The sequence below is a fragment of the Acomys russatus genome, chromosome 7, assembly GCF_903995435.1.
Source record: "Acomys russatus chromosome 7, mAcoRus1.1, whole genome shotgun sequence".
NCBI lineage: Eukaryota > Metazoa > Chordata > Mammalia > Rodentia > Muridae > Acomys > Acomys russatus.
In genome coordinates, this window is record NC_067143.1 from 63,942,316 (window position 1) to 63,958,151 (window position 15,836).

Sequence of the window (15,836 nt, forward strand, 5' to 3'; positions counted from 1 at the left end):
GAGAGGAATCACCATGGGATAAGAAAAGAGTCAAGTGGGCACAGAGAAAGAACTATAAAGTTCATTGGAAAGAGAGAACATTAGCAAATATTTTGGGTTATGGATGGGATGTAGTCCAAATAGAAATTATTAGAAGCAGATGAAATGGGATGGAGATTGGGAGTTATTGGAGGATAATTTAGGAGGTAATCTCTGCCTTGCCCTGGGTGAAGGCTTGTTGTAATTAAATATAACAGGTATCTGTGTTTTTATTGATTCATAGTAGGTTAGAAAATGCTACCATGGTAATAATTAGCCTAATAATAAACATTTATTAGGCCACATTTTAAAATTCACAACATGTATGAACATGTGACTCTCTGTAACCAAGGAAGAGTTTGTGGGGTTACATGAAAAACTCTCATTGTGTCCCCAGAAACCAGCCTGATCTCCTATGTGGCAGTGTGGGAAGCCCATACACTCCCATAGACTAGCCTTCAGATAAAGCTGCTATCGTCTGGGAAGCAAGAGTGATGAGAAGAAATAGGGTTTTTAATTAAACCATGAAACATCTATGCTATTATAACCTTAATCGTCTCATATTACCTCTAAATTTCCACTTATTAGTATGTTTGCACAGGATTTTCCCTTGGAACTAGAAATATCTTAATACATCAGATGCCAAAAGCTCCTGATTTGAACCACAGAAACTAGGAAATTTTTACCAGATAATGCAAAATATGGTTAAATCCATTTTCTTCCTACATTTAACAAAGATTATTTCTATTATATTTAATTATGTGTATGTGTGGGGGAATATATGCCCACATAATGGAAATACCCATGGATACCAGAAGCATTAGAGTCGATGAAAGCTTGCATTATAGGCAGCTGTAAACAATCTGATGTGGACACTGGAAATTGAACTCAAGTCGTCTCCAAGAGCAATATGTGCTCGCAACTGTTGAGCCTTCTTTCCATCCCCTGAACCATAGTCATCGTAAAAGCCGTTGTTATTTTTAATTGCTCTAAGACTGCGGCTCTCCACAAAATAAGGTATTAAGGACATGGGCCCTTTAAAGAACCTTAGAAGAAACAATAATGAAAAAATAGCTATAAATGAGTAAGAATACAGTCCAATTTGTTTTGTCCTGTGATATTTTGGTATAATTAGTAATAGCATTCCATCTTTCTCAACTGTCTCAATTTACAAATTACCCTGTTTTGTAAATTGGACTAACATTGGGGGAAAAGGCTAACCCATGGAACTAAGACCTCAGTAAGATAAGATGTTTGAATCTTTGAGTTCCATAACTGGTTTTAGAAATAAGTGGTGCCAGGAAAAGTGTGCCTACAAAAAAAGGAAGCAATGTCTAGGAATGATTCTTATTCCAACTGCATACTGTATTTCCTATATACTGAGCTGCTGCTGTAAGGACGAATGCTCAGGGGCCACAGAAACTGCTGTCTGTAGGAAGCAGACATTTCTCATGAATACACCGTAGAGAGGAATATCCAAGAGCCCTGGAACGGTCGACACTAAACACAAAGCATTTTCATTCTCTGTCAGCATATCTAAAGCACTCTGTAGTCAAATTCATTTGTATGGGTTTTATTTCCTGGACTGACATCACAGTCGGCTAATCACAACACCTGATCATAAAGGAGACCGTTTGGGAGCAAAGTTCCTCAGGATGGAGCCAGATCAGAGGAACCATAGACTTATCAAGAGCTCTGTTCAGAGCGTCCATGGCCCTTCCCCGTATCTGCGCAATATCTGCACCTTCGTGCTGCTCAATACACTCTACAGTAAGAATTCATGGGAGCTATTAAAAATAACACCCAATGCTTGTTATTGCTCTAGCACTATTTTAAACAATATATCTGTGTTCACTTGTCTTTATAAAAGTGTGGCTTTGGCCCAAACACCATTATTGATTCAACAACGTTGTCTCAAATACATTTGTGCACTTTCAGCGTCTTTCTGCACAGATGAGGTAGGACTGAGGTTGCAGTGTCATGCCCAGCCTTGGTTTCAGGTTTGGAATTAGTTCACGTGGAAAGTGCACATGAAATTGCTGAAGCAGGGATGCAAAGAACAGGAACATTTCCATCCGAGCCAGCTGCTCACCAAGACAATGTCTTCTCCCTGAACAGAAAAGGCAAATAAGTTTAAAGACCATTTACTAAAATTAATATCTAATGTTTGGGTGCCATGCAGGAAATTTGGGATTTAGGTTAGAAGACATGAGAGGAGTTTTAGAAACTAGCACTTCATTGCAGAAAGACAGTCCTTGGTTTCCTTAGATCATGGACTTTAAGGATTTGGTTCCGTATCTGACTTCTCTTGTAGAATGCAACAGAGCTTACAACACGCTGTAGAAGGTCTATGAGGTGTGACATTCTGTTCTTACTGATCCAAGGGAAGCCCATCTCAGCTGACCGACTGGATACCTGACTCAGTGACATAGCTGTGATTAATGTCTTATTTTGTAACAGGAACAGTGTTTCCTAGTTGGAAATAGCTTGATAAACTAGAAGGCAAGGCTGCTACATTCGAGCTTTACCTGGAGTTGTCTTTCCTTTTCTTTCTCTGAGTTTCTGCTTCTCATACTTGTTCCTGAATTTTTGCTCTAGAAGTTTGACAACAAACCCCAATTCAAAAGCTAAACAGTTTCTGGGTCTGCACCAGGCCCTCTGTACACATGCCGTGGCTTCCGGTTTAGTTTTTTTGGATTCCCGAGTGTATGCATGACTGGGTCTGATTCTAGCGCCTTCTTCAACGCTGCTATTGTTTGTTCAACTCTGATTTGATAATTTTTGTTTTATTATACTTTACTTTGTTATATCTTATTATCCTGTAGAAGCCTTTTTTTTCCCCTAATGAGAGAAATGAAAGAGTGTGGATCAGATGGGGGTGGAGAGGAACATGGAGCAGTAGAGGGAGGGAGAATTGTGGTCAAGATATATTATGTGGGGAAATATATCTATTTTCAATAAAAAGAAAAATACTAAAAAAGTATTAATGTTATATATTCAGAATTGTCTAGTTCAAATTGAGAAGGTATTAATAATGAGTCATTGCTCTACTTTAAAATTACATACTTGTGTTTTCTTACCCAGAGAAAAAGGAATCAAAGCTTCCTTCCTGGTAAAATATCCACTGCTGTCCAGAAATCGCTCAGGACAGAACATGTCTGGATCTTTCCAGTACTTTTCATCAAAGTGAACAGAATAAAGATTTGTAATGACTGTTGTGCCTTTAGGAATGGAATAACCACGTACAACTGTATCTTCAGAGGTGGCATGGAAAATCCCCAGTGGAACTATATTACAGAATCTTAAAACTTCATGCAAAACTGCTTCAGTGTAAGGCATTTTACACTTGTCTTCCCAGGAAGGCCCCCTATTGGCGCCCATAATTAAATCAATCTCTTTATGAACTTGTCCTGTCAGAGAAACATGTTAAAGTTATTATGTAATTCATTAACTTATATGTAAACTTATTTCTCTGTGGGTTACAACAAACAATTACCTATTATTAGTCAACAGACTATGGGTATATCTAGATTTGAATTTTTCATCATCTTGTACTTACATGAATTTATTGTATCCCCCCCATCTACATTAGTAATAACTGACACTCCAGGTAAGGTAAGAAAGGTCTACGAATAGATGTATAATCTGTCTAGAATCAGAGCAGCGTAACTGTCAGCAAGAAAAATATACAACATTAGACCTGCATAAGAAAGAGCAGAGTTCAAACCCCAGCTCTGCAGCTTCCAGATACTCAACCTTTGTCATTCTTTATAAAACATGAATATATATATATACATGTATGTATGTATGTATGTATGTATGTATGTATGTATGTATGTATGTATGTATGTTTTTAGAGACAGGGTTTCTCTGGGTAGCCTTGGCTGTCCTAGACTCACTTTGTAGACCAGGCTGGCCTCAAGCTCAGAGATCTACCTGCCTCTGCCTGGGATTGGTTACAGGCATGCACCATCATGCCTGCCTTAAAACATGGCTATCTAAAACACTGCCCTTCTCTACACCCCAGGGTGGTTTTAACCTTACTCTGTAGGCTGCAGCGGTCTTGAACTTGTGATTCCCCTTCCTCAGTCTCATGAGGACTGAGATTAGGGGAATATTACCACCATGACTAGCCTTCAAGTGATTTTTACTGTTTTATTTCTTCCTTTCTTAAATTTGCATTAAAATATTAGATTAAAAATTATAATGATGAAATATTTCCCTTCCTGATTAGCACAGTCTTAGTTCCTAAAACTGCTTTACACGTGGCCAAACACTCTAAAGTATATATGACCCTGAGGAGAGACCCTGAGTGAGGTCAAGCATACCTCACCTTGAATATTGGGGTAAAGGGCCATGAAAAGAATTGCCCAGCGTAGCACATTGGTTGTAGTTTCAGTTCCAGCAATGATGAGTTCACCTACTGAAAAGATTAGATTTTCTTTGGAGAATGTAGACAAAGGATCGTTTTTACCTTGATCCATCTCATCTAAATAGGCATCAACAAAATGCTGAGGTAAACGAGGCTTTCTATTGACTTCAGCCTTTTCAATAAGTCTGGAGAGGAACTCATAGACCACATCTGCATTTCTGAGTAGCTTCTGATGTTTCCCAAAAGGAAAGATGCCAATCCATGGAAACGCATTATACAGGAAGACTGGAGCGCTGGCGGCTAGCTCCACGTTCTCACTAAATAACTCAATCATGTGCTGAAAGTCAGTGTCTTCATAAGTGAGTCGTTTGCCAAAAAGGACCAGATTAGTTATATTTGAAACAGCATTTGTTATCAGTTGCTTGACGTCAAAGGGTCTACCTTTGTATGTTTCAATAGCATCAATTAAAAACCGAGTTTCTTCTAAGATTTTAGACTCAAAAGATTTTTGGCCACTTCCAAAACAGTGAAAGCTGTTAACAGCCAATCTTCTGTGCTCAATCCATCCTCGGCCATATCTGGAATTGAGTAAGCCTGAAAGAAAAGTATTAAAAATATTGTATAATACATACTATCTTGTACTTAAAATGCTGTGGATTAAAAAAAAAAACAGAAAGGAAAAACGCAAAGATAGATAGTCAAGTGATTTTATCTCTCAGTTATCTAAATACATGTTCTAGTCAGTGCTGCTCAAAAGCCATAGAGCATTAGATAAAGCTGGTCTCTTCCTCATGAAAGGGCTGGCAAAAAATACCTATAATTTTCATTCTCTTACTACAAGAAACCATCCAGTCTTGTGTACTCAAATACAGATCAAGTAGGCTTACATAATCTATTTATTACTCAGCTTTTCTCACACACATAAGTTATACAAGACAAATGATGATATGTTCTACATACAAAATTTAACTTTGGATTAAACAAACAGCCCCAAATCAGAAGTTTCTATTTGAAAGAAACTAGATTGTTTCTTTCTTTATTTACTTATTTGCTTTTATTTTTATGCACATTGGTGTTTTGACTGCATGTGTATCTGTGTGAGGGTGTCAGATCCTCTGGAACAGGAGTTACAGACAGTTGTGAGCTGCCATGTGGGTCCTGGGAATTGAACCTGGGTCCCCTGGAAGAGCAACCAGTATTCTTAACCAGTGAGCTGTATCTCCAGTCCCAAGAAACTAGATTTTTACAATACAAATTTCCTCCTGTTAAATGTATATGATACCCAACAAAGTATGCCAAAGTCAAGGACATTTGTAAATTGTCAAGGTATCAGAATTGCTCATATAATAAAAAGCAAAACATGGATTAAAATTTTGTAATGCTATTATTGCCTCTCATTTAGCTTATTTAAGCAAGATACTAAGGTTCTCTTTGAAAGTAAGTATGAAAGTCTCATTACAGAATGTAGAACACTATTACTGTAAAATAAAAAAGTCATATACCAGCTCTACCTGATATCAACATTCTATTTTAGACTTTTTATTCCTGCTTTCTCCTTGACTGTGCCGACTTTCAACTTTTCTCCTTTGTTGAATATGAAGTCATTCAAATCTGATCATTACTAACTTCTAGAGAATGTCTGCCCTTAGCATAAACTACAGCTCTCAATGTATACCGCATAGTGATGAGTAGTTAAGGAAGTCTGCTTTAGTTTCTAGAAGCTTGTACATGATAGAAAGTCTGTCACTAGACAGTTCTTTACAACATTACTTACGTTGCTTAGAACTGAATGGCAATAAAACTAGCACGTAATGGTCTAAAACATTATTTATTGAATTCAGTCTGAAGGCTCCTCAAACCCACATTTCACAAAGTACAAAACAATCTGTCCACACTAAAATTATTTAAAATAAGGAATGTGTCTTAAAAATAGGTTCACTGAATAGATGAAAATAAACATACCTCCCATTTTTGTCATCTTCATGAACAAAGGAAGGCATGGTCTGTCTGCAAAAATTTCACTTTGATGAACAAGGCACTCTTTCACAACATCATAACCATTTAGAACCACAGCTGATATGCCTCCAAGATCTAAACTGAAAATCTTTGAGAAGAAAAACAACATTCAAACAGCAAAAGGTACAGAGAAACAACCGCGGAATCCACATGTTCTAAGCCTATTCCTCCCAGTATTTACTACGTCTCTAAAAGTGTAAGGAGTTGCTACTTGGCAGTATTTAAACAGCATGAGTAGTTATACCACTCTTGCCTGGAACCATCTTCTTTTTTTATTAATTTATTCATATTACATCTCGATTGTTAGCCCTTCCCCTGTTTCCTCTCATTCTTCCCTCCCTCCCACTTCCCCCCTTCTCCCCTCCCCCTATGTCTGTGATTGAGGGAGACCTCCTCCCCCTATATATGCTCTTAGAATATTGAGTCTCTTCTTGGTAACTTGCTATCCTTCCTCTGAATGCTACCAGGTCTCCCCATCCAGGGGACGTGGTCAGAAAGGGGCACCAAAGTTCGTGTGAGAGTCAGATTTCACTCTCCACTCAATGGTGGAGAATATCCTGTTCGTCGGCTAGGTCTTGGTAGGGGTTCGAAGTTTAATGCCTATATTCTCCTTGGCTGGTGCCTTAGTTTGAGGAGGACCCCAGGACCCAGATCTGCCTGTCATAAAGTTCTTCTTGTAGGTATCCAGGACCCTGTGGATCCTACTATTTCCCCATTCTTCCATGCTATTCTTGCCTAAAGTCTCAATAGGATGTCCTCTCCTCTGACCCACTTTCTTGGTAAGTAAAGTTTTTCATGGGACGTATCCCTTGGACTAGTGTTTTGATATAAGTGAGTATATACCATTTGTCTCTTTTTGCTTCTGGGTGAACTCACTCGTTATGATAATTTCTAGATCAATCCATTTGTCCACACATTTCTGGAATTCCTTGTTTTTAATAGCTGAGTAGTATTCCATAGTGTAAATGTACCACAGTTTCTTAGTCCATTCTTCTTCTGAGGGACACTTAGGCTGTTTCCATGTTCTGGCTATTATGTATAAAGCAGATATGAACATGGTTGAGCATATGTCCCTGTTGTGTGGTAGGGCATTTTCTGGGTATATTCCAAGGAGTGGGATAGCTAGGTCTTGAGGAAGCCCTATTCCCATTTTTCTGAGAAAGCGCCAGATAGCTTTCCAAAGTGGTTGTACTAGTTTGCATTCCCACCAGCAATGAAGGAGTGTTCCTCTCTCTCCACATCCTCGCCAACATGTGGTGTCATTTGAGTTTTTGATCTTAGCCATTCTGATGGGTGTAAGATGGAATCTCAGTGTCGTTTTGATTTGCATTTCTCTGATGACTAACGAGGACGAGCATTTCTTTAAGTGTTTCTCGGCCATTTGATATTCCTCTGTTGAGAATTCTCTGTTAAGTTCCAAGCTCCATTTCACAATCGGTTGTTTGGTTTCGTGGTGTTTAATTTCTTGAGTTCTTTATATATTTTGGATATTAAACCTTTGTCAGATGAAGGGTTGGTGAAGATCTTTTCCCAGTCTGTAGGCTGTCGCTTTGTTCTGCCTGGAACCATCTTATAAGGTATAATGAAGGGTACTATACACAGGAGGCCTGTATTCTAATTTAAAGCTTGCAATTAAATAGCTTTAAGGTAGTAGACAAAACAAACCTTTTGGACTTCAGTATTGCCACAGAAAATAGATTTGATTTAGATAGTCTTTTGGGATTCATTCCGTGCCAAAATACTCATTATGTGGGAATCTCATTTTATTTTCAAGATAAATGAATAACCAGCACCATCTATCTATTATTATACCAGCTTGAAGTCAGGGGAGAGGATTGTAAAGTCCAAAAGACAACTTTGAAATTTAAGCACATGTCAGTTGTATTTGCCTTTCTAAACCCCAGGTTCTATGGGACCCTGACTTTAGAGGAATAACATTCACCACGTATACACAAGTAGATACCTTTCAGCCAAGGGGAAAATAAAACAGAATAATCTATCTTATACCTGTTGGAGTTTCTTGCCACAAGTTCACGTTTGATTTCTTTTTCTGTCATAAACACCATGAACAAAAACAACTTAGGGGAGAAGAGGGTTTATTTCAGCGTACACTTCCAGATCACAGTCCATCAATGAGGGAAGTCAGGGCAGGAATCTGGAGACAGGAACCACTGAGTTTAGTGGCCCAATCTCTATTTCTATTTCTTAGCTTTGTTACACAGCCCACACAGACCTTCCAGGTTTCTTAGATGGGTTTCTACGGCTGTGATAAAACACCATGACTAAAAGCAACTTGCATGGGAAAGGGTTTATTTCATGTTACAAGTCCACATTACAGCCCATCACTGAAGGAAGTGAGAGCAGGAATGCCAGCAGGGCAGGAACTGATGCAGAAGCTATGAAGGACTGTTGCTTAACTTCTTTGATTCCCACCACTTTTTCTCTCTGCATTCCTATAACACCCAGGACCATCAGTCCAGGGGTGGTACTGTCCACAGTGAGCTAGGTCCTCTCACATCATCAATCAAGAAAATGAAGCACAAGCTTGCCCACAGGCCAATTGGTAGGGTTTTCTTTTTTCTCAATTAAGGCTCTCTTTTCCAAATGACTCCAGATGGTGTCAAGTTGACATATGATTAGCCAGTACACTAGAGATCTTGTCATAACCACAGTGGGCTGGGCCCTCCCATATCAATCATCAGTCAAAACAATCTTTTCCGAGGCGGGATAAAGTGATTGAGACAATTCTTGAGGTTTCCTTTTCCCAGGTAACTCTAGGTTTCATTGAGTTAACTATAAAAACTAGCCAAAACACCAACCATATGCTCACCTCAGGTTCACTGACAGTCACTCTGGAACTGTACCTTAGCTAAGATAATGTAAGGCCTGACCCATGAGAAGCCTGCCTACCTACCAACTGGTCCCAAAGATTGCTTCTCACTGACCTCTCAGGAGTTCCTAAGAGCTCCTTACAGATAAAATCCTGGGATAAGCCCTATCTTTGTGCAAACAACTAAGGCAGATTTAATTATGGTGCATTCTGCTTCAGAAGAAAACAAGAAGTCTTAGCTGATAATAAAGTTCTTCAGGAGTGGGTCAGCAAAAGTGATGAAGGTCACCAAGGGGAAATGCAATCAGCCCCACCAGAATCTTTAGCCCAAGGGTGACACCTGGAATGGAGAAGTGTATACATCTAGAATCTGTGGGCAAAGTGTAGATTTCGTACACAGTGGCATCAGTTCACAGTGGCTGTGGAAGAGTTTTTAGCACAAAGGAGATTGCTGCTCCATAAGCAAATGAGAGACCTTTCAGTATTGGTGTTGTTAAAGAAAAGCCTTTCCCAGAAATGTATTCAGTGACATACATAGGAAGTGGTACTGATGCAGGAAAAAAAGCAAATTCATCATTCTGCTAGGATGGTGCAAAAGTATGAAGGCAGAGAGAGCAGAGGAAGGAAGCATATCAAAGACTTCAGACTGTGGTGACTAGAGATTACTGAAAAAGGACTCATCACTTTTAAAAGCTATTATATAATCTATCTTTACTCAAGAAATTGAGATAGTTGTCTGTTAAGAGAGTAGAGCTAAAAAAGAGAGAGAGAGAGAGAGAGAGAGAGAGAGAGAGAGAGAGAGAGAGAGAAGAGCTAGGGAAAATTTACCTAATCTAGTTGTATATTATACTTAAGAATTTTTACTAAACTTACATCAACCAAACTTACTTTTAAACTGTTTTGATCTATGGGAGGGTCCAAGATTATGTCTATTCAATCTTTGACTTATTGAACAGTTTTTAGGTGTCTACTGTAATTGTGTTAGCATAGATGTAAACAGAAATACACCAAACACTCATGCCTTGTAGAAGTTGCTGAATCATCTTTACATATAACTTTGTCTTCACCCAAACTAGCCCTACACAGAAAACTTTACTATCCCAGTTCATGACCACACTGTCTAGCTATTCTTCAAGATGTTCAGGTCCTGTTCCAATGTGCAGTGCTCCCCTCCACTCATGAACACTTTATCCTCAGCTACCAACACTGTTTTGAGACGTAGCCGAACCTTTGGGAAGTGGGGGCTAACTGGAGGTAGCGGGGGCTTGAAGCACGGCACTGAGGGTCGGAGGCACTGATAGCTGTCAAGACAAACTCTACCTTCTGGGCCATCCCAAATGAGTCCTTCCTCTTGTAGTTTGCTTTGCTGAGGTGCGTGGTCACAAGACAAGGGTAACTAAGAAAGGCCCTAGATCCATGCGGACTCTTCCTCCCCCAAACCACACACCCAGCAGCTCAGCTCACGTACTGCCTCTACTCTGAAGTTATAAGAGAATTTGACCAAATTTCTGATCATTTCAGATCTCAACTATCCCTCCAATGCTTACACATTAAAGACACAGATTTTTGCCTAGTGCTACAGGAAGAGGGTAGTTTTAAGGACTCTAGCGGGAGCTTTTTTCTGGCTCCCCCTCTGCTCTCCATTTTGCCTCGTGGCTGCATGATATAAGCAGTCTCCTTTGTCACACACTCCCACTATGACACTGCTTCCTCACAGTCCCAAAGGCAACGGGGTAAATCAACTGACATAAACACCCAAGACACAATCCGCAATAAGTCTTTTCTTCTTGTAAATTTATTATCTCAAATATTCTGTTTCAGTGTTCAAGCCACCTCTTTTCACCCTTATGACACTTATCACAGCCACCTCCTTACTGGCCTGATTTTACTCTTGTCTTTATGGATAATGTTCACCAGGACACAATGCTGCTTCATGCTCTACTTTTGGTGTGTTTTCCCTAAGATGTTCCTGTAGCCCCCTCCTTCATCTCCTTTTAAGATATCACTGCAATGAGGCTTGCTCTGACTACCTTAAAATTCAACCCTACCATAGTGCCCATTTCCAGTACTCTAGCTCCTGGCATATCCCATACAACTCTAATATATAATGTAATTTACATATAATTATTTTGTCTGTCTTTCCCCTATAGAATACATGCTCCCTAGAGACAGAGATCTCTGTACTGGTCACTGCTCTATCCCCAGCACACATGATAGTTCATGGCATATGATGACAACTGATGCATATTGAATTAATGAATTCTGGCAGAAAACATCGTTGGCTAAGTACTAACAACAAACAAATGTGCACAGTGTTAATGCTGCTGGGAAATGACTGATACATTTTCAACCTTTGCTTGGTCTGTTTTCTCATTTGGAATGCCTCTCTTGACTGTCATAGTACCTAAACCGTATCAAGTCTTTAGAGACCATATTTTATGTGCTTTTAAGAATATATATATTTTTATATATATACATAAAATGTCTGATCTAGCACAGCTCACATAAAACATCCCACGACATTAATTTAATACTAATTTGAACCTGAAACATTTTCATCTGCCAGGCTTCTAAATTATAAATACCTTTAAAATGACTTATTTTTTCATTTTTAAATTCTTCATAGAACTCCACGCAGTGCTTTGAATAAATTCCCAATAAAAGTTTGCCATAAAATAAATAAATAAACTGTCAATTCTGTTTGCTGTAATGCAAAGTAATCATCTTTATTGCCCTTAAGAGTATTGCCTGAAGGAGTCTGACAAATCCACTTATATCAACTTTGCGAGCTATGGAATGCTGCTCAAAATCTACATTAAGAATCTAATCACAGCAGAAGCTAAAACAATCAAGAATGAATCTCCAAAGAAATGGCAATTTATGCTGCAGCACATTTCTATATAAGATTGCTTAAAAATAAATATGAATCTTGGGCACTGCTGTTTTTCTTTCAAAAAGTACAAAGAATTAAATTCAGAGTACACAAAAGTGGGAACTATTTTAAAGTTCAGATTTATTTGCTTTTTGACTATACATCTCTAATTAAAAAGGGAGATAAAAAATATCTCCTATGAACTGCTTCCTACAACCTTTCCAAAGCACAGGAGATAAGTCTCTTTCTACTCTTAACAACTTATACTAAGTTTTACACTGTCAGAATTGGGAAATACCTCTAAGATAATGAGAGACCTTCAGTGGAGTTTCACAGCTGGAATAAAGATCAAATCTAGCAGTAGTTTGCAAGAGTTAATGTTTGGTGGTTATTAAGCCGAGCAATACAATATTTACTCTGCAGTGCATATGTCCTTTTTAGTTTTGATCCTTGCAGCTTAGCTTAGCAACTATTAGCACAGGTTAGTCTTATTTGATGTGCTGTAAACAGTCATCGTTGTAAACAATGTATGGTTTACTCAGTACAAGAAACAAAATTATTTATGCCAAATTCGAATCAATTTAATCTAATCAAACTATTCTTTGTCTTGCACACACTTGTATTTAATGTTAGCTTACTGGAACAGACTTATATCACTTGCCCTATATGAATATTCATATTAAAATTTTCCTTTCAGCTCAAATAGCTATATATAAAAAATTTAATTTTCTATTCAATGAGAAACCATTTCAAATAATTGGTGTGAAGACAAAATTTAAATTTGTAGGTATAGTAAGTTTTTGCTGTACTGGGTGTGTCTCAGTGGTAGAGTACTTACCTAGCCAGACCCTATGGTCAACTCCTAATACTACCAAATGAAAATATTTTTCACACATAGTAACCAAAATCATATGTAATAGCCTTTGGGCAGCCTTTTTCTGCTTTTGGGTATCACTAATCTAATTACCCTGATGAGAAGAACTTCGGGTTCAGAAATTTAAAGGCCAATTTTTATTTTTAGTGAGATATATATATATATATATATATATATATATATATATATATATATATATATAATTTAATATATATATATATATATATAATTAATTTAATATATATAATAATATTATATATATATTAAACAACAGTTTAAACAACAACCTGACTTGGGGGAAACGAGGGCAGGCAGCGCGCACACCACCCTGCGCAAGCGCAGAAGCACGTGCTCCTCGGTGGGCGGGAAACTCAAGCCTCCGGGGTGGCCGCGGTGAGGCGGCTTCCGGTTGGAGTGGCTGCCGGCCCAGGGCCTACCTCGCCGTACGCCCGGCTCTGCCTCCTCATGTAGACGTGGGGCAGCTCGGCCGACAAAGCCAGGGAGCAGATGTTGCCGAGGAACGGCAGCCGCGGTGGCCCCGGGGGGAAGCCCGCTGGCCGCCTCTGCCTCAGGAGCTGGCGGAGCGCCAGCACGAAAGCCAGCAGCAGCAGCAGCAGCAGCAGCAGAGCGCCCAGGGGCGCCGCCGCGCACGCCGGGACTCCCGGCCGCGGCCCCACCATCGGCCCCGGCTGGGACGTGCACCCGTCGGTGGCGCCGAGGCAGGGGCGCGCCTTCCAGCCCCCGCCGCGCGCCCATTGGCCAGCTGCCCCGACGGCCCGCCCTATCCCCACGGCCATTGGTGCGTTGAGTGTGGTCTCAGGGCTCTCCGGGTCAGCCACCCCGGGACCTGCTCTGCTCAGAGTTAGCATTTGCAGACTTTGCAGTTGGCTTGGCCTGGGCGTGGGTGAGCGGCACCGCAGCGGGCATGGAGCCCCAGGGCCCCTTTCCAGTGTGTCATGGCTGGTCATGGGAGCGTTGAACTCAGAGCTCGGGTGCATCTTGTCTCTCTGGACGCCTGTCCTTAAAGTGTGTGTATTTATTTATTTATTTATTTTGAGATTAACTTTTTATTTATTTTATATTTTATTAATTTATTCATATTACATCTCAATGGTTATCCCATCTCTTGTATCCCCCCATTCTTCCCTCCCTCCTATTTTCCCCCTACTCCCCTCACCTATGTCTGTGACTGAGGGGGACCTCCTCCCCCTGTATATGCTCATAGGGTATCAAGTCTCTTCTTGGTAGCCTGCTATCCTTCCTCTGAGTGTCACCAGGCCTCCCCATCCAGGGAACATGGCCAAATATGGGGCACCAGAGTTCGTGTGAAAGTCAGACCCCACTCTCCACTCAACTGTGGAGAATGTCCTGTCCGTCCATCGGCGTTACTAGAAGGAAAACTCTACTTAAAGAGTATTTAGAGCCGCCTGCTCTGCTTATTTCAGCCTGTGGGTAGGAAGAGTTTGTCAGACTGCAGCCCGCTAACACCCACAGCTGCCATGTGCATGCCCACATAGCTAGAGGAAAAGGAAATAACCACTATATTTTGCTTCACGCATCTACAGTTTAACCTTTTGTGGTAAGGCAATCCCCTCGAGGGCCCTTTGAGGATTCTGACTAGTTCAGGTCACCTACCTTTCACCCTTCTCTGGCCCCCAGATTGGTTTCTTATTAGTAATCTCAGAGGCCTCTCTTATCAGGGATAGCCTGACTGCTCACGGTCTCTGTCTCATTCTGAGGAGGAGGCCCTGTGTTTATATTGTTAGTTCAGCCCACAGTTCTATGTTCTTTTGGGAAACTATTTGCAACACAGGGTAGGCAGGCCTTGACACTCCTGACAAGCATTGGCAAACTCCTGATTCAGCATTGGCAAACGTTTAATAATCCCCATTAGCTTAAGTTTTATTCAGACAATTATTGATTGAACGCCTGCTCTGTGCATATGTCCTTACCAGTGGAGACACTTGGGTGGATAAGAATAACAAAGTCTCTATAAAGCGTGTGTCTCCATCCACAGACCACCCACTTACTGCTTGTTAAAATAGTTGATATTTTATTTTGAAATATTCCTTACTTTTATTATGAATCTTCTAGTAGGTTAGAAAGATAATGGTGAGATGTTATTACTAAACTCAGCCTTCAGTGTCACGGGACGGATGTTGAGGCTGCAGTTGGGGAACAGTCACGGTGGAGCGCCAGGAATGTCCCTGCCTTCCTCCTCTGCCATCCTTGCAGGGCTTGAAGTAACTTGTTTGGCCACAGCTGCTGTGCAACGCAAACAGTCATTCAGGAGGGACTCCCCTTCCTGGTCTCCTTTTAAAACACATTAGTTTCAATTCTAGAAGTATTCTCCAATTTGTGTTGATTAGGGAACCATTTCTTCTTTTTCTTGCTCCCTGAGTAGGGAGTGCAGAACTACCCATTGCCACCCCATCTGACTGACAGCACTGATGGCATGTCTCCTCCCCTGAGCCTTCAGCAATGAGAGCTAATGGATAACTAAAACCCAGAGCCCAGAACCTTCTCCGGAACCACCTGTCAGTGCTCAGCAAAGATACATAGCTGACTGGGCCCTCCCTTCCATTCCACGTCACAGCACAGGCTCTTCAAGTGGCAGACACTGCTCAGTCATGTTCTTCGCTCTTCCTACTACAGGAGTTGTTTAGAGGTAGACAAGTTCACTGCAGGGATTCTGTCTTTTCTATGAAAAGTGCAATGAGGTCTTGGAGAAATGTGAACACCATACACAGAGCTTTGCCATTTCTGTGTGCAGAGTGATAACAGTTACAACAGAGAAAAGGGTAGCCTGTGCTCCAGTGAGTGCCTTTTTTTTTTTTTTTTTTTCCTGAGACAG

At 40.4% G+C, this 15,836-nt stretch overlaps 1 protein-coding gene across 1 annotated transcript; it reads right to left on the reverse strand.

Moving 5' to 3' along the window:
* Nucleotides 1-1,783: 1,783 nt before the first annotated feature.
* On the reverse strand, nt 1,784-13,589 carry LOC127191899 (vitamin D 25-hydroxylase). Its single transcript, XM_051149257.1, has 5 exons — nt 13,420-13,589; nt 6,353-6,494; nt 4,832-4,984; nt 3,099-3,428; nt 1,784-2,128 (listed from the first exon to the last, which is right to left on the reverse strand). Exons 1-5 carry the CDS (start codon nt 13,447-13,449, stop codon nt 1,953-1,955), a joined length of 831 nt encoding a protein of 276 aa, XP_051005214.1. The 5' UTR covers nt 13,450-13,589; the 3' UTR covers nt 1,784-1,952.
* Nucleotides 13,590-15,836: the final 2,247 nt, after the last annotated feature.